The 27700-nt window shown below is 51.0% G+C and overlaps 1 protein-coding gene across 2 annotated transcripts in view; it reads right to left on the reverse strand.

Moving 5' to 3' along the window:
• ITGA11 (integrin subunit alpha 11) overlaps positions 1-27700 on the reverse strand; it is a 117930-nt gene that overhangs the window by 76208 nt on the left and 14022 nt on the right. For both annotated transcript variants that reach the window (XM_046655291.1, XM_046655290.1), the window contains exon 2: positions 13181-13292. In XM_046655291.1, coding sequence (XP_046511247.1) covers positions 13181-13292 — 112 coding nt within the window. The remainder of the gene's footprint in view (positions 1-13180; positions 13293-27700) is intronic.

Genomic DNA, 27700 nt, shown 5'->3' on the forward strand with positions numbered 1-27700 from the left:
CCATTCGACTGGAGAAGAAAGAAGGCCCAGAGAGACTGAGGCACAGCTGGGAGGTCCTTTATTCCAACTGCATCCACTGCTCTTCCCATGAGCCACGTGGACTCAGGTAACGTGGAAAAAGAGGAAAAGGTCCAGAGGCAAAAGGACAGGTATTTTTTTTCGGTCTTGGGCCTGTTGACACGTGTATGGTTAACTCCGATTCACTCCCAGATGGGCAAAGTGACCTGGGGTGAGCCACCTACCCTCTCTGGGCCTCAGTTTCCTCATCTGCAAAATGAGAGGCTTGGACAAGTTTGGTTCAAAGAAACAGCCATTGAGTGCTTTGCGCTGGGCCCTGTGGACTGAGAGATGAATGGAGCGTAGTCCACACCCAAGTCTGACGGGGCTGAGAGACCATGCCCGCCGATTGTGGAGTGGAGGCAATAAGACCAGAGGGGTGCGCAGGTATGGCAGGGGCACCGAGGACGGGCCCTGGCTCGGCCATCTGGGAGGCTTCCTGGAACAGGTGACTCCCGGATGGAGCTTCGCAGGATGACCAGGTGTCACCCAGGTGAAGAGGGGCAGAGGCCCTCAGGGAGGAAGGACAGCCGAGTGCTGATGGCGCTAAGTGTTCATGTGTGTTATTCTAACCCACCTTTCATAGAGAAGGCCGGGCCCGGGATGGACCCGACACGAGGGATAGACAAGTCCCTACCTTCACAGAGCTGGGGTGGAGCAGCTTTGACCGGCTCAGGCCATTCGTCTCCCTTCTCCCTCCCCACCCACGCCTCCCTGACATTCCAAATCCCCTCCCTTCTCCCCTCACTGGTCCAGAGAACGCTATTTAAAGTGGCCGGAAGTGTAGACTTCGGTCAGATGTCCATGTGGGTTGACAAACATCACACTGTCCCCCTGATCAGGTTACCCCCCCACACCCGATTTTCAGTGCCTCTCAATTCCTGCCACCGGTCACCCCTTCAGATTCAGGCATCATGGGTCACTCTCAACATAAGCCTGGAGAGGAGTTAGCCTACGAACCCACGAGAGCTCACAGACCTCTGAGAAAGGATAAAGTCAGGGGTTCCAGAACGCAGCTGGGCTTATCTGTGGGTGTTTAAAAATACAGATGGCCAGATCTACAGATTCCGATTTTGTAAGTCTTGGATTGGGCTGAGGAATCTGAATTCTTTTTCTAACTTAACTTTAACTCTTTTTCTAACTTTAATTGAATTTTTAACTCTTTTTTAAATTTAACTTTCACTTTTTAATTCTTTTTGTAACTGTTCTGCCAGCTTTGGGAACCCCTGGATTATATTATCGGGTGATCACCAGGCTTTCAGATAACGGAAGAGAGGTCACGTGGGAATCGGGCACAGGATGCCCAATTGAGAAACAGTTAACAAGCACCGGGCCATGAGTTCATCTACTTTCAAAGTCCTCAGTGTGAACAAATGCATTAACGCAAGCGTGAATGCACGTCTGGGAGGGGTTATGCTGAGTCAGGGGGTGTGCTAGGTGCGTCCTCTGACGTGAACTCACTCAGTCCTCATGACAACTCTGGGACAGAGATAGCAGTCCCATCTGGAAGCAGCCACACAGAGAAGCTGGGTGACCCACCCAAGTCCCCCAGCCCGCCAAGGCGCAGCTCTTCGTCCTCAGTGTCCCACCCGGTCCTCTCCCCGCCTCTGGGTGCAGGAGAGCAGAGCTCACAGAAGGCAGCCGTGCCTTCCCTCAGGGAGCCCTCGGCTGCATCAGGAATCACTGGCCATGCAGAATCCTTCGAAGCACTTTCCCTCCGGTTCAGAGCTCAGATTGACTTCCCTCCTCTCCCTCCCGGACTGTGGGCAATGGCTGTTCGCACAGCATGGTTCTTACTGTGAGAAGCCATAAAGAAACCGAGGCAGCGGCTCCACTTGAACCACTGGAGGGTGAAGGCTGTCACTGCATTTTTGGAAACGTCCTCCTCCTTGGTTATGCGAGATCATTCCCTCGGTGGTCGGGGAGAGGCAGAGGGGACTGGACGGCGCAGAGAGCAGCTGGTGTCGCAGGGTGAGCCGCCTGGGGTTGGGCCAGACCGCCGTCCACCACCCACTTGCTCTTTCTCCTGACTTCGTGTTAGCGGGGCCCCTCCAAACTTCGCAGGGGAAAGAAAAGGACGGGGAATCTCAAGACCTCTGCCACACAGGGCCATGGTCCCCAGGCCCTCGATAACAAGAACATCCAGCTTTGAGTTCCCCTGAGATTTAGCTCTGGTCACACCCAGACTTCCAGAGCCATTCTCTCCTCCTTCTGTGGTCCTGTGCCAAGCACGGAAGATGCAAAGATGAATAAAAGGCAAGCCCTGCCCCTGGGCTCACAGCCCCCTTTCCTTCATCACTCTCTCTTAGCTCTTTACTCTTCATTTCATTTCTCCTCTCCTCTCCCCTTTTCCTTATTTCGTTTTCCATGTCTGTTAATTGGCTTTTTCTACAACTCTTTCTCCATGTCTCTCTGCGTTATTGGCTTGGGGTGACTCATGACAGCTAAACCAGGAAAAAATAACTCGAGAGAAAGTGGGGGAAGATTTCAGAATTTAACAGAAAATGAGAGAAACTTTGTCAAGCAGGTCTCGAGTCGATAACAAGTATTTAGCATTGGCCGTGTGCCTGAGTGTTGCAGCTGTGCAGGAAGAGAAGTTGTCAAGAGAAGAAAAGCCATTTGAAAGAGTCTGAAATCCCCAGGAGCCCTTGATTCTTCAGGAAGGAGTTAGGGAAAGTTAGAACGAGGTGTTCTATCCAAGCCTGGAGAAAACGAGGGTAAGGTTAAGTAGCGATTGATCACAGTTCAGATGAGGGAGAAAAAGCAGGAATAGCACATTGATTTGTTTTTATAATTGTATATAACCTTAAAACATGTTTATTCCACTTTGTGGTTTTCAACAGGGAGTTCTGTTTTGCACGTTTTATAGCCTCACTGGAAGCACACGCTGCCTAGAGTTAGCGCCATCCACGCTTCTGTGGGAAGCTGAGATGGTTGAGCGAGGAGCCGTTACCGGGCAGCCTTGCTCCCCCTAGTGTCAGTTAGTGGTAATGCAGATAAAGTTCCACGGAGCAATTAAAAACTACCAGTCTTGAAAATTCAAACCTATGCAATCATAGAAAGCCATTCTCAAGAGAGAGTGAATTTCAGCATTAGTTTCCTCTCCACCTCCTGCGAGCAAGTCCCCCTCCCTCTCATGCCCTGGGTTTAGGAAGGACATTGGAGTCACAGAACCAACAGCCTTGGCGTCAGACCAGGGAGGGGGTGGAAGAGACCACAGGCTGCTGGGGTTGGGGGGCGGCGAGCAAAGACGATGCTGAGTTGGCAAATCCCTCTGGCTTCCATGAACTGCTCGAATTAAATTTATTTTCTTTCTTGGAGGTTAGTAACCAGGAAACTTTCCTTTCAATGTTTCCACTACCAAGATTGTGCGTCTTACCCCCAAAGCATGCAATGGTTGGCTCCCTGCCTCTCGGAGCTCAGCACTGGGGTCCTTCTACGGCCCTGAGGACTGGCCTCAGCTCCGTCTCTGGGTGACCGGTTTGTGTGTGTGTCAGAGTTTACCTGGGCCCTCACTGACATACTCTTCAAGTTCTGGGACGTTCCTGTGTTGATTTGACATTAAAAAAAAAAAAAAAAAAAAAAAAGGAGAGGGGGTGAGAGAACAAGGAGAGAAGAGAAAAAAAAATCCCGAGATGCCAGGAGCACTGGGAGCCCTTTGCAGGCTGCGTCTCAAATGAGAGTTCTCGTGGGGTTCTGGGGCTGACAGGCTCTCCTTGGCTGCTCTCAATGCTGTGTTGTGTTTTTGAGGGCCTCAAGGTGCCCTCAGTTCCTGCCTGTGAGGACCCCTGTCTGGATTCCCACTCCTGCAGCCCTCTCCGGTTCGCTCTCTTTTTGTCCACGTGCTGGCTGCCAGGGTCTGCTGGGTGGCTTGGTCTGGGGCCCTGAGCCAACATTTCCCCAGAGGACAGTTTTTCTCTCTCTCTTTCTCCCTCTCTCTCATGTGTCGGGTGGTTTCATCCTATCCTGGGCTTTGCTTCTGTGGCAATTTATCCTTTAACCAGAATGAGTCATAGTACCGGATTTTATTTGTTCCAAGAGAAAATAGCAGAGGGCATTTATGCACTGCGGTGTCGGGAGCCTGCTCGGGGGGCCTGCGCCAGGAAAAGAGCTTAGGGTGTTCCTCAGAGAGATTCCACATCAACAAATGCTGAGGGTGCCCCAGCCTGACGACCGGCACTGCCTCCGAGGAGGAGAGACAGACTTGGACACAATCTGTCATTCTGTCCAAACAGCAGGTCCTGGGGGTCCTTTTCCTCGAAACCTCTCCGGAACACCACATCCTTTCTTGGGGGATAGGCCAGTGTAGGGACTAACTTATCCAGCATCTGCTCACAGTAGACACTTCACACACTGTCTCCTCACAAGAACCCTTTGGGGTTCGCATCACCATGCCCATTTTGCAGAGGAAGAAACTGTGGTGCAGTGAGTGGATGTGATGGATTCAGGTTCCCAAGGCTTGGCAAGTGGCTGAGCAGGGAAGGGAACCCAGGTTTGCGTGGTTCTGAAGCCTAGACTTTTCCTGCAGTAAGGAGCCACTCTGTGTGCCTTCTCTTATCTGCTGAGGCTGCAGGTCTGCACCCGCCCTGACGCACTGCTAAACCCTGCAGAAATGGCCACAAATGCGAGGCTGGGAAACCCTGGAGCTGGGACGGGAGGGACGTCCAGGCCTGAGGGCATCACCCCCGGGCCTACGCTTGACAGCCAATTTTCATGGATTTATTCCTCATGGATTACCTCTCCAGTCAACCCCGAATTCCACCATCAGTGGGCCTCTGGGTTTAGACTTGGAATATCCTGGTGAAAATACAAACTTGCTATCTGGGAAGGTCAGTACAGAAAGGCACTGTAATAGAATGAATGCCTTACCCAAATTAGAATTTAGTTTAGGTAGCTATCACCTAGTTATCTTGAGACAAGGGACCTGGATGGCGGGGGAACTAACCCGCTGGCAGTTTTCACTTAAGTGCCAGGTGGAAATATCACAGGAAGTAGAAAGCAATGGGACTGGGAGTTGGGCCACCTGGGTTTCAGTCCTGGCTCTCCCACTGACTTGCTGTGTGACCTTGGTGTGTGTAGTTTCTTTCTATTTCTGGGCCTCAGTTTCCTCGCCTGTAAAATAAGCAGATTGGGGTAAATAATTTCTAAGACCCCTCTCAGGCAGCGGGAGATGCCGCAGGGGGTCTCATAGCCCTGAAGGCCAGCCCACCATGTTTACTTCATGTCCATCCATGCCTCCTGGGCCTGCTCCCAGACACCTTGTCCCTCCCCAGCCAACCTCTGCCTCTATAATGGGAGTCCACTGAGGACCATGGTGGGGGTGACCCTGTCCTGAGGCTAAGGAGATAGCCCTGTTCCCTGGGTCTGCACCAGCGGAAGACACTGCACCTGAAGAGAGGTTTCGGGGAGAGGTGGGCTATCTAGCTGTGTCAGGCAGGTCTATTCCAGCTTTGTCCCCCTTAGGGGCTGAGGGGGCCCATCCCCCGAATGACACCAAGCCTTTGGGAGGAAGTACAGGCTCCTGGCAGGACCTGCACTTTGCCTAGAGTGGAGGATTTGCTTCCAAGCCTGGCTGGTTTCTGGGTCCCCCTCCCCAGTCCCTCAAAGTCCGTATGTAGGGCATCTAATCACACAGACCCCTCAGCATCTGGGCACAAAGGCTTGAGTTAAGTTATTACAAAAGAATCCAAAAGGACCCTTCAAAGAGTTGGGAGGCTGTCTAGGACTCCCTGTGACTTTGGATGAGCCAAGCCACCAAGTCTGTCCTTCCGTTGCTGAGAGGGATGACAGTTATGTTTACGATGCTCCTTTTCCCCCAAGAGAAGCTTCTGTTTCTCATAAGGACACTCCGGCATTTAGGAGACCGAGGCTCCGGGATGGTTCCCCTAACTTCCTTCTCAGTCTCCCTCTCCACTGGACTCCCTTTCTGGATTTTCTCTCGGCCCCCAGGGCCCTTCCCTCTCACTGCCCTTGTCCCTCTCTGTGTCCAAGCTCTGCTCGCCAGGTAGCGACCCCCGAGGGCAGCACAGCTGGCCAGGTGAGCAGGTGCCGGGAAGCTGGGGCTGGACTCCTCCCTCCCCTCCCCACAAGGGGACACGTGGGGCTGATGAGACTGAGAACACTGGTGGCTTTGTACAGAAGTAGAGAGGGGAGTGGGAGACCGGGACAGGGAGCTCTGGGGGCTGTCGGGCTCCTGCTCCCCAGCGCCCTTGAGGGTGGCTGGCAAAATGCCCCACTTGGCCGAGAGCTGAGGCTGCTCTTCCAGGCGTAAGAGCTTCAGTGACAAATTGGAAACTTGGGGGGCCCAGCTCTCTTTTTTCTCAGCACCAGGAGGCTTCCTGCTCCAGGGGACCAAAGGCTTGGAGATGCCCTCTGCAAACCCTCCACCAGCGCTTCTGGGACATCAAAGGGTCTTAAAAACCAACTGACCTCACGATTCCAATGTATACGCATGAGAGTCATGTGGATTAGATTCCTCTGAAAATACACAAGGGCTTAAAGAGCAGGGGCAGAGAACACTCAGGCCAAGAGGAATTTGTTTTCTCTTTTCCTTTTTGTGTGTCTGTGAATGTTGTTATTGTTGCTAAAACCAAGGCATGTGGAAAACTGTTCAAGATGTACATTGGGGTACAGCCAGCTCTGCCTAGTGGGAGTTCTGAGTTGGGGGTGCGGTGGGCAGAGGGGAAGGGTTAAGAAAATACAGTGGCAGCCCCACGGGGTCTGTGCCCTTGTCCTCCGGCTGTTTACATCAGGGTTCGGCACCCTTGATGTGCAAGGAGGCTCACAGCCTGGTAAATGGGGGCCAGACCCCGCTGGTGTCTCACGGGGAGACAGCTGTGGGTCCTCTGGGGCAGTGTTGGGACCTGGATTTTGGGCAGGGGCTGGGGAGTGATGTTGCTTCCCACCGACATGTCCCTACCCTCAGTGGAGATGGCGATCCTTAGACGCCCCAGCCTCCCTGCTAGAGTCTCCTGGGAAGCTCTTTGAAACACAGATTCCCTGGCCCCAGTGCAGGCCCAGGAGATGCAGACAAGGTGTGCCACCTCTGCCTTGAGGGCCGGAAGCCAGGGCCCCGCTCCGGAGGCAGGAGGAGCCTGGGGCAGAGGGAGACTCTCCACCAAGCCTCCGTAGACCTGACCTTAGGTTTGGCTGCCCGCTGGCTGCGGGCAGTTCAGTCCTCCATTTCCTGCTTGACAGATTACAAAACACGTTCGAGTTTTGAGTATTCTTTGATCTTGCGTAGTACCCTGAGATGGGCAAGTTTATTCCCACTTTATACCTGAGCAAACAGGGGTGCAGGAGGCTGAGAGAGCTTCTCCCGAGGGCTGCCTCCAAGCGGCAGAGTCTTGGACTTCCAACGCTGGCTTCTGCTCTTCCCCTGAGGTGCCTCCTGGCATGGAGCTGACGCCACACGTGCCCCTGGAGTCGCATGGAACAGCCGGCCAGCGTTCCCCAAACGACACCGGCCTCACTGCTTTTCCCACGATCAACATCCACATGGTCTTATGTCCGAATAAACTCTTGGAGTGCTGCCTACAGGACAGGAAACCTGGGGGCCGGGGGAGGAAGCAGGGAGGGGAAGCGACCGAGGAGGCTGTGCAGAGGGTCCACGCAAGGGAGGAAGGAGACTCCTAGAGGCCCTGTGTGCTCCAGCCCTCGGCATGAGGTGCCGTCCCTGGGGCCCCAAGGCCTCTCTGTCTCCCAGCTCAGTTGTGGCCGTACACACGCTCAGGCCAGGCGGCCGCAGCGGGTGTGACCCCGCCAGCCTGCAGCACCAGCTCTCTTCCGTGATACCTCTGGCTGAACTCAGACCAGCAAAAGTCACCAGGAATTAATTCTATCATAGCTTTCTTCTTCTCTAAGAGCGACTTCCAAAACCCCATTCCAATGCCCGTCTCCTCTGAAGCCCTCCCAGAGAGTCCAGGCACAGCGACGACTCCTTCCAGGCTCCGGCTGTGAGCAAGACACTGTGGCGGCTGCTCTCCGGCACGGGGAGATGAAGCTGGTGTCCAGTAGGGTAGAGGGGCCACGGGCCGCAGCCACTCCAACACAAGGTAGGACGTGAGACGTGCCATCAGAGAGAGGGCTTGGGGAAGCTAAGGCCATTTTAGGCTAGGAGAAGGATCCAGAAAGCCTTCATGGAGAAAGTGGCCTTACAAAGATGAACATAATTAACATTGTCTTGTATTGTTTTTTTAATTATCTCAAGGATATTAGTGTTGTCTCCTCAACTGATCTGTAAGTTATTTGAGAGTAAAACCATATCTACTCATACCAAAATTTTGCAGAGTCTAGTAAAATTTCTTAACAGAAGCTTAATAAACAAATATTGGTCAAAATAAATTCTATCTTGGAAAAGCCAGTTGCATTTAATCTTTAATCCTTCATACAACGTAAAGAATCTGGATGCTGTGCATCTTATGTCTGGGCTGGTTGAGAGAGGTTCATATAATTAATTCAGCCTTGCAAAGTATGTTCTTTTGAGCATCTACTAAACGCCAGGGCTTGCACCCTTGATTTCAGGAAGAAAGACAATGAAACAGGCAATTACTATCCAGTTTGATAAATGTTTTCTCAGAGGAAATGGTATCTAAGTTGATAAAAGAATATGAATGAGGACTTTCAATTATAGCTGTTAACAACTGTACACGTGAGACAAAACATATGACAACTATGTGCAGGCACTGGACGGAGGTCACTGCAGAGCTCAGTACTGGACAAGAGGGAAGGACAGGTGCCAACCCCACGTTCACCTGGCTCTCTCTATGAGGGTACTTTCCTTACTGAGCACAGGGAACAGAGTCCAAATAGAGAGTAGCAGTTTTTCTGGGTGGAGGAAACTGATTGGAGCTGGGGCTGCAAAGATGGCTAGAATTTGGTGGGGACATGCAGAAAGGAGACAGCCACAGAGAAAGAGCTCCCAAACCCTGCTGAAAGTTTCCTTCAGGTCCTCAGCTGACTCCTAAGCCGTACATGCACAGAGTGAGACCCTGGAAAATCTATCACAGAACAGCCACTGAGGGCAGAGATTTTAGAGGCCGCTCAGTGCTCGGGAGATGTTGGGGTTCTTGCCCAGTCAGAGTGGAGAAACTTTAATGGATACTGTGGGCTTTCAGTTGAGACCCCAGAAAATCCATGCCCTAGGAGTAAAGACTGCACCCAAGGAATGAGGGCAAAACTAGATGACACCTGTGCAAACCAAGCTCCAAATCAAGCAATGGGAAGATCTAGGTGGTCTCACCAGCATTTTAATCACCTGTCAGAGAAAAGGTAGCCTTCTTTAAAGGGAGGTAACATAATCTAGATTCTCTACAGTGTACCATTCACAGAATTAAAAAAAAATTAAAGACAAAGAATCAGGAAAAAGTGACTGGTAACCATAAGATAAAATAGTAACTAAAAGCAGACCTAAAGATGACCCAGATATTTAAGGTAGCCAACAAGGACTTCAAAATAACTATGATCAGTGTGTTTAAAAAAAATAGAGTAAAAGATGGAAAAATGGGAGAAAGATTATTTTAATGGAAGTAGAGTCTATAAAAAAGAATCAAATAGAAATTTAGGAACTGCAAAATCAAATATCTATAATTAAGAATACATTGGATATGTTGAGCTGCACAATATATCTCACGTTCATACAAACAAAATTCCTGAGAATATATTAATGAATAGAATCCAATATATTTATGAATACATGATGACCAAGTGAAGTTTATCCCAGGAATGCAAATTTGATTTAATACTCAAAAAAATCAATCACTGAGTATAATTAACCATAATAACAGAATAAAGGAGAAGAACCGTATAACATCTCAACCTTTGCAGAAAAACTATCTGATAAAATTTAAGATATATTCACACATACATACAAACTCAGAAAACTAGGAATAGAAGAAAACTTCCTTAGCAAGCAAACAAATGAATAAACTGCAGTTAATATCTTATCTAATTATGAAGTTTTGAAAGTTTTCTCTCCAATAAGGGAAAAAAGGAAAGCATGTTCCATATCACAACTTCTATTCAACCTTGTACTGAAAGTCCTGGCCACTGCCATCAGGAAAGAAAAAGAAAGAAAAGCTAGGAAGATTGGAAAATAAGAAATAAAACTGTAATTATTTCAGCTCATCTGCTTGTATATGTAGAAAAGTCAAAAGAATCTATAAGACAACTATTAAAAAATAGTTAAGGAATTTAGCAAAGTTGCTGGATATGATGTAAATATACAAAAATCAATTGCATTTTTCTGTACACTAGCAGAAAAGATTAGAAAATGAAATAAGATCATTCTATTTTAATTAGCATAAAATATCAAATACTAGGAATTAATGTAATAAAAGATCTGTAAGAATTTTATACTAAAAACTTCAAAGCACTATTGAGAGAAAACTTTTTAAAAAACTAAATAAATGGAGGGATATACATGGTCATGGATTGGAAGATTCAGTATTATTAAGGTTTGATTTCTCCCCAAATTTATCTATAAATTCAATACAATCCCAATCACATTTTCGGCAAGTGTGATTAGGGGAAATTGATAGCTGGTTCTAAAATCCATACGAAAATATAAAGGACCTTGCACAGCCAAAACAATCTTGTCCAAGAAGAACAATTAGGGAGAACTCACACCACCTGACTTCAACACTTACTTTAAAGCTACAGTAACCAAGGCAGCTTTTCACTGGTGAAAACTTAGATAAATAGACAAATGGAATAGAATAGAGGCTAGAAGTAGACCCACAAATATATAGTCACCTGATTTTTGACAAAGATGATACTACAATTCAGTGGGGAAAATAGTCTTTTAACAAATGGTGCCAGATCAATTGGATATCCACACAGAAAAAGAAAAAAGATTTATCTCACACCTCACACAAAAATTAATTTGATATGAATCATTGGCCTAAATGAGGAAGCAAAAATGTGAGACTTCTAGAAGAAAACAGAGGAGAATATCTTCGAGATCCTGGGAGAGGCAAAGATTTCTTAAATGGGACACACAAAAAACACTAACCATAAAACAGATAGATAAATTAGACTTGATTAAAGTTAAGAACTTCTGTTCATAAAAAGACATCATGAAAAGAATGAAAAGGCAAGACACAGACTGGGAGAAGTTCTTTGCAATGCTTCTCATTGACAAAGGATTTGTATGCAGAATATATTTTTAGTCCTATAAATCAATAAGAAAAAGACACAAACACAATTTTTATAATAGGCAAAAGACTCATCAGACCAAAATGTCCAATAAATTTACAAAAAGTTGCTCAACATCATTAGTCATTACAGAAATGCAAATTAAACCCATAATGAGATACCACTATATATCGCCAGAATGGCTAAAATTAAAAAGACTGATAACACCAAGTGTTATTAAGGATGTGGAGCAACTGGAACTCTCTTATCTTACTAGAAAGAGCTTAAATTGGTAAACCACTTTGGAAAAAAATGCTCGGCAGATCCTACTCAAGCTTAACATATATCTACTGTTTAACTCAGCAATTCTACTCCTGAGTATATACTCAATAAAAATAAGTGCTTATGTCCATCAAAAGACAGGCATACAAATGTTAATAGCATCTCTATTTGAAATAGCCCAAAATGGAAAGAATCCAAATATCCATCAATAGCAGAATAAAAAAATTAATTGTGGTATATTGCCACAGTGGAATATTACACATCAGTGAAAAAGCATGGACTATGATACATACAACAATGTGTTAAATCACAAAGACATAATGTTGAGTAAAACAGGTCAGGTACAAATGTGTACCTACTGTATGATATCATTGAGATGAAGTTCAAACCCAGGCAAAACAAATCTATGGCGACGGGAGTCAGAACAGTGGTTACCTGGAGGGGCGCTAACTGGGTGAGGGGCACAAAGGAGATTTCTGGGGAGCTGGATGTTCTATGTCATATTCTGGGAAGTGATTACATAGGCATACACACACATAAAATGTCACTGAGCTGGATACTTAAGATGCCTACACTTTATTGTGTCTAAGTTATAGCTCAATAGAAAGATAATTAGTAAGATACTCCTTCACACACAAGATATGTATATGAATTAGCCAGATCCGAATGGTGGGGCAGGGTGAATGGGGAGGGTAAGAGAGGACATCACGGGGAGAGAGTACAGCACGTGCAAAGCAGGTCTGGAGAACGGAAAAAGTGAAATAATGCAATTTGGCTAGAGGGTTGGGCACAAGAAAACAAGCAAGGGGAGCGGAAGAAGAGATCAGGAGGGTGGGCAGAGGCAGACGGGGGAGAGGGCAGCGGAGGACACAGCGCGGTGTTCCTGGGGTCCGTTGACTTGGCAAGAGCTCCTAAGAGGGTCCCGCAGAGGCCTATCCTTTCCACTTCAGGAGGGCAGGCCTTGCCTCCTGTCAGCTAGAACCCCACAGAGGTCGGAGAATGGCAGTCACCAGGAAATGTGCACGAGGCATCCCACTGGGGTGAGGAAAATATTCTAGAACTGATGTGTAGTGATGGCTGCACAACTTGCTAAATTCACTTTTAAAAACCATTGAATTGTACACTTGAAATGAGTGAATTATATGATCTGTAAAATACGACCTAATAAGATTACTTTTAAAAATTGGAGGTGGATTCGTCCCTCCTCTTGATCCCCTCCGCCCCAGAGGGCTCCTTGGGATCCTTCTGGCCCTCTCCCTCCACTCGGTCTGGCTCTCACTTCCCTTTGCCCCGCCACTGCCTGTGTTTTAGCTTGTGGGCTCGCGTCCGTCCCCTCAGAGACACCCCGACAGCTCTGCAAGCAGCCAAGACCAGAGACGCTGCCCCCCGTCGACGAGACACTGAGGCCCTGGAAGGGGATGGGAGGGGGAACCATTGGTCCAGGGTGCCTGCTGCCTGTGCTGTCACACAACCTAGAGAAGGAGGGCTTGTTCATTCCCATTTCTCAGGTGAGAAGATGGAGGGCCTGCAAAATGGGATGCTCAAGCTTTCATAGTCAGGAGCAGAGCCTATGCAGCCTTGGGCCTGCCAGGACAAGAAGTCAAGTCACTGGAAACGGGGGCGTCCACAGGTGAGGGCCAGCCAGGCGGCCGAGGGAGGGGCCGGCGTGGGGAGTCTGGGGCAGGGGGCGGCGGCCGCGCTCACTCACCACTTCTTGCCGCTGATGTCGTGCTGCTGTACCGTGTAGCCGAAGAAGGCCGTCCTGGAGCCAGGGATGATTCGAGGCTTCCTGGTGTCCATGTTGAAGGTGTCCGTGAACCCTGGGGCAGGGAGAGGAGGAGCGGACAGTCGGGGAGTCAGGTGGGCAGAAGTCCAGGCACCAGCAGTGTGACAGGCCCCCTGGCAGGTCACCTGCCTCAGAGGGTCTTGGCTGCGGGGGCATAGGTTCCCCTGTCCTGGGGGAGCCCCCATATGTGGCTGCCATAGTCCCTGCTTGGGGGAGCCCACAGTCTGATGGGAGAGGCCAAGTTCCTGCCTAGGGGAGCCATAGTCTGATAGGGAGACCCAGTCGCAATGGGAAGAGAATTCCCAGTCTCTCGGGGAAGACAGCTCCCTTCCTCCTCCATCACTCCTTCCTCCAGCTTCTGCTGGTCTCCTCTTCTGTGCTCTCCTCTCTCCCTCCTCCCCCTCCTTCTCTCTTCTCTCACCTCTGCCTGCTAAAGAGTCAGGGAATAGACTTTCCACCTCCCTCCAAGCCTGGGGCCCTAGTGGCCACGGCACCGGCACTGCTTCTGAACCAGTCGGCCGAGCTCTGCCTGCCTTCAACAGGGGCCGCTGCTTGGCTGGGGCAGCTGCTGCAAAGCAGAGAGAAAGTCCCACAGCCCTTTTGCCCTGGCCCCAAAGGACTCAGTTTGGCTAACTCCCATGTCAGTGGACTGATTCCACCTGGTGGACAGCGTTGGTGTGAAGCCACATGCTTTCTCCCTTTGGCATTCCGGTGGCAAATCACAAGAAATAATGATTCACATCTGTATGCAGTTTGGGTTTCTGGGTCTCCTTACATCTGCCACCATTTACCCGCCTAGGACCCTGGGAGAATGAGCTAGTATCATCCACATTTGGCAGAGGGGGACTCAGCCCCAGAGAGGTTAAGAAGCAAGTCCAGGGATACACAGCAGGTCAGCAGCAGCATCTGAACTAGGATCTGGGACGCCTGCTCTGTGACTCCCTCCCTCCAGAAGGCATTTTCAGGCATGTCCAGCCTTGTCACACGTCACTACGAACAGGACCAGCAAACTTGGGACCCATGGGATTTAAGGGGTGGCATGCTACCACGAGCTGGAACTTCAGATGAGTGAAAAGCAATCAGCAGAACAGAACAGAACAGACAGAAGACCATGGTCGCCCCTTTCATGTGTAGGGCACTTTCTAAATGTCAAAGAACGGTCCCATTTATGCTTTCAATCGCTCTCCATGACGGCCCTGTGAGGCGAGCAGCGGAGGGAAAGCCGAGGGTCAGAGAGGCTACCTGACCTGCCAAGTCCCGGAGCCTGTGGAGAGGGACCTGAATCTGAGGCTCATACCCCTGAACGTCCCACGGGGCACTGACCCCCATTCTGAGTGTTCAGAGGTGATGCCCGGGGCCCCTACCTGAATCAGGCCTACTGGACAGGAACAAGCAGTTTCTTCCACACTTCCTTTCCTGCTTTGCAGATGGATACAGGGGATAAAAGTTCTATCATTAGGGTCACAGAATTAGAGCCCCCAGAGGTAAAACTTTGGAACATCTTAGAGCAGGGATGTTAGATATGTTTTATCTCACCTACCCATGTCAATTGGTTATTTGTGCTGCCTGGAGCACTGAGTTAAGAAAGATTCTGAGGTCAAGTCTGGGCTCAGTGGGCAAGACTAGTGTGATCAATCAGCAGTGCCTGCTTTGGGTACAGGAGAGGACAGTGGCAGCAAGTGGCCATGTAGCTGCCAGTCCTGACTTCATGATTCCTAATCTGCCACATGAATTTGGTGTCATAACCCTGAGTGGGAGTGGGGAAGAGGAGCGCATTAATCTGTTAGTGCCTTATGTACAAAGCCCAGCCCACAAACGGACGCATTAGCCTGGAAAGCAGCAGCTAGGGTTGGGGAAGAGGCCAGGGTCAGGCGAGCACAGAGGGATGAAGGAGCACAGGACCCTGGCCAGCGAGGGCATGGCACGGAGGAGAGAGAGAGAGATGCCACTGTCACCTGTGCAGAGCTGGGAGGTGGGCAGAGAGGGGTCAAAGAAGTGGAGTTGCAGATGAAACATTCTCTCTCCAGTCTGTCTCAGGGATGAACACACACACACGCGCGCGCACACACACTGATGTCATACATGTGTGCATGAACATGCATGCACGCACACACATATGGAAATGTACACACAGGCATGCATGCGTGTGTACACACAAAAACACATGGACACACACCTGCACACACCTGCACAGGCTACACACATTCCCTGATTGTGGGGCAACACTTTCTCTGGCTCCCTGGCGCCCCCTGGAGGTGCCCCCCAGCGGTCCCTGGTCCTCCTCTTCCTGCATCTGACCCGCGCAGGGGAGGTGGCCCTGAACAAGAGGAAGGCCGTCGGGAAATCCAGACCTACCCACCACTCCTGGACCTGCATGGGAGTGAGGGCCAGTGAAGACCAGGCCATCAATTGTGTCTTCAGGGCCCTCCCACCATCAGGGCCTCTTGAGTGAACGTGGCCAGAGGGATCCTTCTGAGATGAGTCAGATCCCATCAGTCCTCAGCTCCACACCCTCCATCAGTTTCCCACCCCCTGCCCCCCCCCCAAAGCCAAAATCTTTACCCCTGAAGGGCCCCACGTGACCCCCCCCCGCCCCCTCTGCCCCTCATCTCCTGTCCTCTGCTGCAGCCACGCTGTCTCAGGCTCCTTCTCTCTCAGCATCTTTGCCCTGGCTGTTCCCTCTGCCTGGAATGCTCTTCCCCTGGTTATCCACATGGCTCACTCCCTCAGATCATGAGAGTCTCTGTTTCAGTGCCATCTTGGCCATCACCAGGCCACCCTGTCCCTCTCTATCTCCCTTATTCTCCATTTTTCCTCAGAGCACTTCTCACAAATATATTACATACTTATCTGTTTATTCTTACGTGGTTGATATTCTATGATATTCTTAAGTTCTCTAAGTGCCACGAGATCCTGCCATGTGCTCACTGCTGTATCCTTAGCGCCTCGAATAAAGATCTAGCTCAGAGGTAGTGGTCGAGAGATATTGCTTGATGGAATTGTTAGAGACCAGATTCATATTTGGCTGGGACGCTGTCTTCCCTCGATGACGAAAAGGAGGAAGAAAAGCATATTGACCAAGCACTGATATATTCCAGGCACTATTCTAGATCTCTAACCATTAGTTTTACATTAAATAGTTAACTCTCATGCCAGCCCTGTGAGACAGATATTACTGCACCTCTGGGAGGGTAAATAATTTGTCCCAAATCACTCAGCTGGGAGACTGGAGCAAGTCCAGGATCAGAGAGCATGGGGCACTGGGGGGATGTGACCCCTGGGAGATTAGCCTTTCAGAAGAAGGGCCCACGGAGGGAGGGAATATTTTTTTCAGGGAAGGGGGTCTCCCCCATCCCCTGCCCTTGGGCTGGCCGCCTCTGTCTTCGGGACAGCTGAGAGACGCAGATGGGAGAGAAGGCAGGCTGCCCCGGGTTCCCTCCCTCCCTTGGGGCTCTGTCTAGGACTAGTCCTGTCTCCCTCAGCACCCCCACCCCTGGCACAGGATTAGTGACATCTGGCCACGGGGAAGAGGACAAAAGCCCTCAGGCCAGGGCACTAAGTTACAAAGTGCTGGTTTCTTCCCCCAGTCGGCATTTGCTTCTGAGCAAACCAAACCAACCAGAGAATGGATTTTCTAAAAGTGATGTCAAGTCCGACATGCTGACCTTGGCTCCCAATGAGATCTCTGGCCGGCTCATCTGATGGCGGGTGGCTTTCAGGATGGAGAATACACTCCTCTCAGAGATTTATGAACCCCAAATACCAACAAAACAAAGCAAAGTTGTTTTTGACAGAAATCAACAGGCTGACTGCAGAGACACTGGGAGCCTGGTTGGGCAGCTTGCCACTTATCTGTCCTTGATATTGATGACAGGGGGGGGAAAACCACAATTCCCGGGCTGCTCTCCTGTGGGCTGGGGCCAAGGTTACATCAGCTGCTGCCCTCTTCTCAGAATCTTATCTGTCTTTTAAAAAAGCTTCAGTCCGTCCCAACAAGGCACCAAAGCCATAGCATGGAGCTTGATCATCGCTTGGGGCTCATGGTTCTCCAACACATCACTCCAGGCTGCCGTGGAGGCCCCGCCCTACCACCAGATGGGGCAGTCACAGTCCCAAATGCTGAGGCCACATGTCCAGGGCTTCCGTCAACTCCACAACTCCACAGCTCCCTGGGGAGTGCTCACTCTAGCTTAGGGAGCATCTGCTGAGCATCCACACTGTGCCGCTCCACCCTCCGCCCCTCAACTCCCGTTTCTCCCCCTCCCATCCCCCCCAGCTGCCAGATAGTTTCCCAGGGATCTTGGGAGAAAGTCCAAAATCTCCATGCGGCCCCAAGGCCCTCCGAGCCCCCCAGCCTCATCTTGTGCGAGTTTTCCTCTGGCTCCCTGCAGTCCAGGCACTAGAACCCTTTTCTGCTCCCCGGATGTACCTTGCTTCCTCCTGCCTTGGGGCCTTTGTACATGCTGTGTCCTCCGCCTGAGCCTCTCTGATGAACTTCTCCTCATCTTCAAATCTCAGCATAAAGGTCACATTCTTCCCCGCCCCTAGGAAGCTCCCTGACCCCGATTCTAGCAGATCCTGGCTAACGAGATTGTCACCCCTCCTACCTCACTAATAGGTGACCATGATGCCTCTTTTTCTCATCACAGTTAGTAATTATACACGACAGCTGTAAGCATTTGACTACTCCTGTCTCCCCATCAGGACAGCCGCTCCCTGAGGGCAAGATGGGGTCTGTTTACTCTGGATCCAGCACTGAGCGTGGGGCTGGCCCCGAACCCAAATGAGGTGTGAGCAGGGCAAGAAGAGCGTAGGGACCCTACCAGCCTGGGGGCACGGGCGGTGGATAGACGGCGGCGAGTGGAAGTGCTGTGTTGGGAGCAGCGTGGTGGTGGTTAGGGAAGGGAGGCATGGCTGTGCGCTGGGGTGTCAGGAATCTTCTGGAGGCCTGACCCCGGCCTTGAAGGGCGCCATGTAGGAATCGATGAGGTGGCCCAAAGGTGGTAGGCAGGAATTCCTCATATGACCGTGGGGCCAGGGAAGGAGAAGAGACAGCCCGCTGGGGGGAGAGAGCCTGGCCTGTGAGTTCAGGGCGGGCTTATTAGAAGCCTGGCTCCAGCATTCATTCACTAACGGTGACCCTGGCCAGTTACTTCTCCTTTCTGGCTCTCAGTTTACTCATCTATACAAAATGGAAATAATAATACCTACCTTGAAGTGTGGCTGACAAGACTGACTGCAGTAACTAACCTTTGGCAGTGCCTGGTACATGGAAGGCACACAGTACATCTTGGTCAAATTGAACTGAATCAAGATTCCCTGTTCTCTGAGCTGCCTCAGTACCTCTGTCCATGCTGTTTCTGCTGCCCAAAGTGTGGGCCTTCTCAAACGTCAAGACGCAGCTCTAATGACATCTTTGCTACACCGTGGTCCTTCCTCTGGGTTGCTCATAGCTTCTGCTGCTTTCTATTTCGGATCACAGTTGTTTCCACATCTGCCTTGCTTTCTTATCTGGCTCTATACTATTCAGGGCAACATCCCGGAATGCCTTTTTATCTTTGCCCTGAGCCAGGAAGGTGCAGACAGACTTGCCTGATGGATTTCTTACCTTCTAAGAGCCTGTTCTCAGAACCAGCACCTGTTGGCTTCTTCCTGCCTTAGTTTACCTCCTAGCTCTCTGACTTAGGTACTGACAGTCCCCTACCATTTCAATAATAATAATAAAAATTATAGGGTACGTGTACATAGGAAAGCACTGTTCTAAATTCATTTAGTCCTCACAACAGCCTTTTGAAGTAAGTATATTATTATTCTCATTTAACAGGTGAGGAAACTGAGGCACAAAGAAGGCAGATAACCAGCCAAGGTCCCACAGGTAGGAAGTGGCAAGGATGCACTCCGAGGCCTCATTGGTCCTGCCCCATGCTGCCTGCCGCCATCGAGCCTTCCTCCCCCCCGCCGCCCCCCCCCCCCCCCCCCCCTGCGGCCCCCCCGCGCTGGCGGCCCCCGCCCCGGCCCCCCCCCCCCCCCCCCCCCCCCCCCCCACTTCTTCAAAACTCTCCCATCCTGGGTGCTGTGCCCTCAGATCCTGCTGGTTAGAGAACTGACAGGTGAACCCCTGATCACCCCGCGGGAGACCAGGCCTGCCAGAAGGATGCAGTCAGAGTCCTAGGGGCCTTGAAAGTCTGCATGAAGCACCTGATTTGAGCTGATAGTGAGAGGAAGACACTCTGCGGTCCCCGAGAGCAAACAGCTCTCAGCAGCCTTCCATCTGCCTGGACGCAGGCCTCGGCTCATCCTTGGGCTCTGCTCTGGGCTGCAGACGCACCTGTGTAAGCAAGAGCTTTCATTTTCCTTGGCTATGGGAGCCAGGGTGGGGGCGAGGGAGGCTGAAATATTACCCAAACTCTCTGCTTTATCTCCCTCTTCCCAGTTTTACTTGGGCCCCAAGAATCTTCACATCGAAAAGCAAATTACAGATAGGGAGAGGGCGTGGCAGAAAAGACCCTGAGGCTGGCCTGAGCAAAAAGAAAGGGTAAAGTGGACCTCCCACTGCTATGGGAAGCAAAATAACACCTTCCAAAGGGGGACGTAAGTGAGCCTTAGAGGCCTGGCTGGACAGACAACAGACGTGTGGCGGTCCTTGCTCTGCTGTCAGCCATCTTTCCCTTCTGCCCCGAGGCCACTGTTTCACAGACAGGCATCTAAGAAGGCGATGCCAGGTTTGGGGCGTGGCTGGCAAGGCAGTTTACCACTGGGCCAAAGGTGGTGTGGAGCAAACGTGGCATCAGGGAAGGGTAACGTAACAGGGTTTTATTTTTAAGAGCAAGCAAGGATCTTAGAGATCAATAGTCCAGCGGTCTTGAAACTTTGCTTTTCCTGCAGTGAATCCCACCTTTTTTGTACCAAATCTATACATGAAAAGCAGACACAAGAAGTCGAGGTAGGGGTCAGGGGTAGGGGACAAGGAGCAGCCCCCCATCCCCAGTGGCAGTCCTAACACACTTCCTTGGAACCCTAGGGTGTCCTGGAACATAGTTTGAGAACCACTTGCTCAGCTTTAAGATGCTTCCAGTTATAAATGAGAGAACTAAGGCTAGGAGAGGAGTGGGGCTTTGTCTGAGGTCACCAGCTTTTCTTCACGCCCATCCTACTCACCACCACTCCTTCTGTATAACTCTCCTTGATGGTCCTTTAATTCAATAAAAGTCTCCTTGGGCCTGTGATGCTCCAGGTTCCATGCTGGGTAGTGGGGACACCAAGTCAGAAAAGACATGACTTGTGGTCTTCAGAGGCTACAGCCACGTGGGTGAGCCAGCAGACATGTTTGCAACTCACCAGAGCCCAAAATGAAACCAAGAGATGGCTGGACCAGGGCAGGGTGACCTGGCTTCTAATCTCAGCTTCCTCACTAACTTGGTCATGCGTCCATGCAGAGTCACTACGCCTCTCTGGGCCTCAGTTTCCCCATCTGTAAAATGAGAGGGTTCAGCTCCCTGCCATGCAAGGCCCAGCCCTACACACGTCAAGAAGTTCTCTTAGGCAAACACACAGCCAGTTTCCAGTTGTCGGCACGCGAGCATCTGTCTTGAGTCTCCACAAACAATTTAGAATTGGAGGCCAGGCGGTGTGGAGGAATGCAAGCTCATCTTAATGTTGGACAAAGCCAAACACATTTAGGAAGGGAACTCTCCAGGCAAAAATGATCCTATTTTGCATTCTCAAGCCAAAGGGAAGGATTGAAGAAAATTGTCATCTAATGCTCTGCAGCATCCAGGCGCAGCTCCCTTTGCCCTTGCCTGAACCGTGGAGACCGGGCCCCAGGGCTCTGCTTCCCTGGCTGCAGCTTCTGGGCACGCCCAGATGTCAGAGGGCATGAGGCCTTGGTGAGGGTCCAGGAAATGTGGTCACCTTTCCAAGAAAGCCCAGCCCTGCCCTGGAGCTGGACCGTGCTGCTCAAATCTTAGTGAGGAGATTTGAAGCACGTGGGCAGGGGCTACCACGATTCTCTTCAGACCCCTCTTATTTCAAAAATTGTGGATGCCAGGCTGTGTGCATGGACTCCTCAAGGATATGACTATGTGGCCTTGGAATGACAGAGGTTCCTCTCTCCCTAAGATCTTCTAGGAATGGGAGTGATGACCCCCTTGGAGGGGAGAAATGGCAGGAGGACCACTGCCAACGTCAAAGTTCAGAGGATAGACTCCTGACTCTGGACAGCTGGTTCTAAGACTCAGAATAGGGGACATGAGAATATAATGTCCACCGACTGAGAGTTAGGACTGCTGTGGTAAGTGGAACTAGGCTGGGTTCTCTCCCGGGTTCTGCCACTGGCCAAACCTTGAACAAGATGTTTCTCTTCTCTGTGCCTCAGTCTCCCATTATAGACAATGAGGAAGCTGGACCAGGTGGTCTAAAATCCTTTAGAGCCGGGATGTTCTGAGTCTGCGTGCCCCTTCTCCTCTGAATTCATTTCCAAATCCATCTCCCTTCGGAGAGGAGGAGGAGGCAGATGGGCACTGGGGCAGCCCAAGAGGCCAGGCAGGTGGCCATTGCCCCTGCAAGTCCCTATCAGATTGGCTTCAGGGAGTGGGGCCATTCCCTCCCTCCTCTCCAGCACTTGGGGCCAACACGTGTGCCCCTCGGCTTCAAGCCACTCAAAAAGGGGGCTCTAACACCCTCCTGCCCACCCTCCGTGGCTCAGCACTCAGCTGGGCCTGAATGCCAGAAGGGGGGCTGTGATTGGCTGGGAGGGGTCTGGTGATACCAAGCCAGTTCTCACCCTGGGCCCTGATGCCCCCTTGGTGCTTTAGCAAATGAGCCCAAACTTGGTCTCCCCAGGAGAGGGACAAGTCCCTTCTCTTTACTCTTGCAAAATATCCCCGTTTCCCAGCTTCTCTAATCAACTCATCAGCGTCTTAGTTCTTTACAAAGTGACTTCATGTCTCTCTGCTAACTGGTCATTATCCCACTGCCTTTTTCTCTGAAAAAACACTACGAAGTCCATCCTATTTCATATTCCTTCAGCCACTAACATCACTCGCCAACCTCTGTCCTTCCTTTCCCTCCCCTCTGCTGAAGAAGCACACAGAGCTTTGTCTCGGGTGGAGTCTCATCTCCTTGGCTCCCCAGCCTCGTGCAGGTCAGAACATGGCTCACTGTGGGACCCTGTGTGTGTGTGTGTGCGTGTGCACACGTGCTTGGGTAGCCCAGCGGTTAGCCAGAGAGGACAGGATGGGGAGAGGTAACAACGGGCAGGAATGATTCTCCCGATGGAGTCCAGAGAAAGGAGAGGGTTTTGGGGATGGAGGTGCGGAAGGACCAGCTGTCTCCCCAGACGGGACAGAGAAGGGGAGGCAGAGGGAATGAGTGTGCAGGCTTCCGTGGAAAGGCGTCACCCCTCCCCGTGGAATGAGTGCACCGCTCATTTCTTACAGGCATCTCTCAGGGACATGACCTCATCTGGGAACTAGTGTGTTCCCAGCTCACCCCGCTGTGCTTCTGGCAGCAAGCTGCTCTGAGCACACCAGCGGCCACATGTCCACCTTCCCCAGGAGGAAGAGCCCGGGTAAATATGTACCTTTATGTCCTCTTGAATGTGAAATGTGTGAAAAAGAACAGAAAGGTTCCTCATGTGTATGAGGAGGAGGGCAGGGCGTCATCAGGAGTTGAGTTCTAGGTTCTGCTTGAGCTCTGAGGTCGAGGAGAGCTTAACGAGGAAAGAGCTTTCATATTCACGATCCTACCAGGTCTTCACGGCGGCCTCCAGCACACTGTCTACACAGAAGGAGCCCTGCCACTCCCGCCTCCAAGCCTTGGCTCTCGGTTTCCTCCAGTATATGCTTCTCTTGCTGTCTGCCCCTTATTCTGCAACCCCTGTCAGCGGGCCCAGTGCCTGTCCTGCCCGCCTGCCAACCTACCCACCAGCCCCCACCCCATTCCACGCCTCTCCCTGAGTGTTCTGCCTCCTGACCCACCCTTCCTACCTGGGCTGGAGGGTCCAGAGGACAAGAAGCATCCTGTGTATGCACCTGCATGCTCCCGATGCCTCGTGTTACAAACAGGAAGCACTCAGACATGAAGCAAACACACACACAGAGGGTGGGCTTGGGGCCTCCTTCACTAATGGGAAACGGAGGCTTAGGAAGGTCACCAGCTGTGACCAAGGTCTTCTAGCTGGTGGGGCACGTTGGCAGCAGAGATCCAGCCCCTCCACCCCAGCCTGGGCAGCGCTCTTGTTCTACCCCTACCCTGAACCTCCCACTGGGGTTCAGCTGCCACTCTCGGAGCATCTACCAACAGCGAGGGACAGGCCAGGTGCCACGGTACAGTATTTCATTTAATTCTAACGAGTGATTAACGATTTTTGTCCCCACGAAGCAGGAGAGGAAACGGAGGCTCCAGGACTGACCTGCCCATGGCCCAGCTGCTGGTGCCGAGGTCTCATCCCGTCTGCTTCCCAGGCAACACGTCCTTTACCCCTTGCGAGTGGCCCCAGCAAGGCAGGCTGTCTCTGAGAGGGAAGGCAGGGCAGCCGAGAGCTCTCCTTGGAGGGGCTGGACAAGACTCTCTTTTCACGCCTGAAGCTCACCAGCTGGATCAGGGATAGCTCTGTTTGCAAAGCTTTCGTTGGGTTGAAGCATTGCAGACCCTATGCTAACCTGGTCTTTGGAGCCCAAAGGGAGGCTACTTCCACTGAGCCGAGGGGTTCTGTCCTGCCTCACCCCTGCGCTCTGCACAGTGTCTGGAACACAACAGGCTCTCCACAAAGTCGACTGAGCAAACTCATGAAAGAACGAATGAATGAATGAGCATGGAAGAGCTTATCAAATTAACCTGATATTCATCCAAGAAGGACCCAAGCAGGTGGGACACGGGGCTGCCTTCCCTTTAGCCAGGGCCCTCTGTCAATCCACCCTCTGCTCTCTCCAGCCGGGCTCTGCCGTGCCCTCATACACACTGGGTGCCCGAGACCTCAGAGCCCCCTGCCCTGGCCGGCCTACCTCTCCCCTGCTTCAGTCTCCTTGTCTCATCAAAAAACTCTTCTGTTCCCAAAGTAGGCTTACTTTGTGCTAGATAAATGAATGTCAGCTAACGTGAGACGTACACAGCATCCCCTCAACTCTCGGAAGCATGTGTAGCCCTGTGTAAGGAATAATTCTCCAATTCAGAGACAATCAGAGTGGGCTGGGCGGCCTATGGAACAGGGAGGGCCCCATCACCGGGGTGTGTGGAGGAGACCAAATGCCTGCTGAGCAGGTGGGATGCCGGCTGAAATAGGGACATCGCATAAGCTTCCAGAGGGGGGAGATGGAAATAAGGAGCAACTGCTGGCGAGAGCAAGGGCTGCCCTTTTTATTTTTTTAAGAAATCAGAAGGTTGCCAAGGTGTTGGTTAAGCAGATGTTAAGCTCATGGAAAACAGGCCTAAAAATCGAAAACAGGAAACAGCAAGCTGAAATTTGCTGTAATTAACATTGTTTTTGGTCCGAGCCTTGGCTAGCCATCTCACGCCTTCGAGAACACAGGTATCACCTCCTTTGGGAGTAAGACTCACAGGTTTACGAAACCCAATGTATTTTTCTGTCTTACATCATTTATCCTTTTCTCTAGGTAGGAAAGTGATCAAAATGGACCACTTTCCTTAAGTTTTCAAGAGCTGCTATGAAGGATATAAAAACACCAATATCGATACTACGAATCTCTGTGTTGTAAGTTCATTTAAAGTGCAATAAAGTCTTGATTAACTAAAATACACACATACACACCTACAGTATGGAAAACTGGAGTCGAGGTGTGACCCCACATTTACACCTGTAGGACCTGCTGAGTGTGCTGGGCCCGGGGCTCCCACCTTCCTCCGCTCACCTCAAAAGGCCCAAACTCCTGAGGACCCCGGGTCACAGCCCAGCCCAGCCCAGCCCTGCCCTCTGAGCCCCATGATCAACGTCCAGCTGCCCACAGAGCACTTTCACTTGGAGGTCTCGCAGCATCTCACACTTCACAGGACCAAAAGGGGCCCCGGGGCTTCCCCTCCAAACTGGCTTCTCCAGGGCTCCTCATCTCAGGATTGGCTTTACCACCCACCCCAATGCTCAAGGCAGAAGCTTGGAGAGTGTTCCTGAGGATTTCCCTTCATTTCCCATCAACGAAAGCTATAGGTTCTACCCCTCAAGTCCCCTCAAATGTGTACACACTTCTCTGTTTCCTCCGACACTGCCCAGACCAAGTCATTCTCATGCTTTTGTGCCTGGACTTTTGAAGAGCTGTCTAATTGGCCCCTCAATTCTAACTGTGCTCAGTTCCAAGCTATGCTCTTCACAGCAGCCAGAGAAGTCTTTCAAAAATGCCAATCAGATGTTGGCATTTTCTGGGTTACCAACCTCCAGGGTCTTCCCACTGCATTTACGGTAGATTCCAGACCCTTCCTCAGGGCCCACCAGGCCCTGCAGGATCTGCTTGTTCCTGTGCCACCATCTTCGTCACTTACGACTTCTGGCTACACTGCCTTCCTCTCTGCTCCTCAAACACACCAAGCCTTTTCCACCTCAACGTCTTTGCATGTGCTGTTCCCGTTGCCTGGAACGCTCTTCTCCAAGAGCTTTGCTCAGCCGGCTCCTTCTCAACCTCCAGTTTCCATGTCATGGCCTTGGAGAGATCTTCCCTGACTGTGCTATGGAGAACCCATTATTCTCCCTCGAAGCATCTTCTTTATTTCCTTTACAATCAAGATAATTACAGATGGCTACAAGAGCTATTTGCTTGCTTGGACACTGTCTCCTTTCTCACTGGGTTTAAGTTCCACCGGGGAAGTGCTGTGATGGATCCTGCTCACAAGAGCCGAATGAGTGCCATCTTCCCTTTCAGTGAGGTCACACTGGCGGCTAACGTTGACCATGGCGGGAGGATTTACACCACAGTAATTGGCCAATGCTACAGGTAAGGACTTTCCCCACCCCATCCCAAGAGCCAGAACCGGTTGCCAAACATTTACCAGCAGGACACTGGAAGGGACTATATCTGTCTGTCTCCCCACTTTATCCTCAGCATCTAGAACAATGCCCAGCACACAATAGGTGCTCAACATGCATTTGTGAAAAAAGACAGAAAAAAGTACACAGAGGCATTCACGAGCATCATACACTAACCTGCCAAGGAGTTGAAGTGAACCTGATGCTCAGAGCCTCACGGAGGGAGGGCTGTTAGAGCACTGGGTTTGCCTTCAGAAGCCCTGGTTCTAACCCCAGCATGACTTCTAACTGGTTCACAACATTGGGTCAGTTTCTTCCTCTTCCTATTGGTAAAAGGCACACACTGGACTGGATGCTCATTCTCTAGGTCTGCACATAGGATTGAATGAAGCCCCTTTAGGTACACTGTTACCATTTTCTTTACCCCCAATTCCCGGGTCCCTGCACTACACTACACAACTGCAGGGGGTGCTGTTTACATTGTAGTCGATCGAGTTATGCAGTGCACGGCCTGCAGAGCTGTACGTGGCAGCCCTACCCACTCTGATCCTGGCCACTGGCCTTTCAAAGGGAGCCGAATTGGACATTGAGTCCCTCCCTTTCCTGACATACTAACCAGCTCAAAGAGTTCAGACAGTTTGGTTTTGGTTTTCCAAATCCTAAGATTGTCTCCTGCTTGTCATGCGTGTGTGGATCAAAAGCCTTGTGCATCCCGGGTTAGTCCCAGCCCAGGGAGTGTTGGGGTAAAGCAAGAGCAAGACAAGGCTCAGGATATGCAATTTGTGGCAGGGCTTTCCCTTGGAGGAGAGGAAATAGGACAGTGAGAACCCGGAGAACTGCTGGGCCTGTCTGCCCCTGGTCTTTGAATGTAAACTAAAAAAAGGAATTGTGGGGGCCCTTCCCTTCCAAGCCTGCAGGGCCCGCCCTGCAGTGTACACGCCCACAAAGATCTGAAAAGTTCTCCGGCTGCACAGAGCTCAACAAAGATCCACCAGAACCCAAGTTCAGCTGGATGCCATTGGCTGGGCTTGGTGCGGATGGAGGATACTGGGGAGTGGAGTTCCTTATGGTTTCAAGACTATGCGAAATGTTTACTGCCACTTTCAGGTCTGTAGAAGAGTTAAGGATTCATGATTTCATCTGCTTTTGCTAGGAAATAAAGCCCTGCCTTGTGAAGTGGTGAGCTCCTTGTCACTGGAAGGATACAAGCAGAAGGTGGCCACTTGTCTGGGATGTTCAGGTTCCAAGTTTCCTCCCAAGCAGATACTTATTACTGAGTCCTCTCAAGAGGTCCCTGAGGCCCAGGACCTGTGAATGAGGAGGGGCCCACCATGCATTGGGTCCACCTGGGCTCTAGATGAAGTTGTTTTAAAATAGAGACCCTCTTCTTCCTCATGTTACATGTGGCTTTACAACCAGAGTCGAGGTTCTGGTTCAGGAAATGTTCCCAGAAGCACAGCCTCCAAAAAGCT

Source organism: Equus quagga, chromosome 2 (genome assembly GCF_021613505.1).
Source record: "Equus quagga isolate Etosha38 chromosome 2, UCLA_HA_Equagga_1.0, whole genome shotgun sequence".
In the NCBI taxonomy this organism is placed as follows: Eukaryota; Metazoa; Chordata; class Mammalia; order Perissodactyla; family Equidae; genus Equus; species Equus quagga.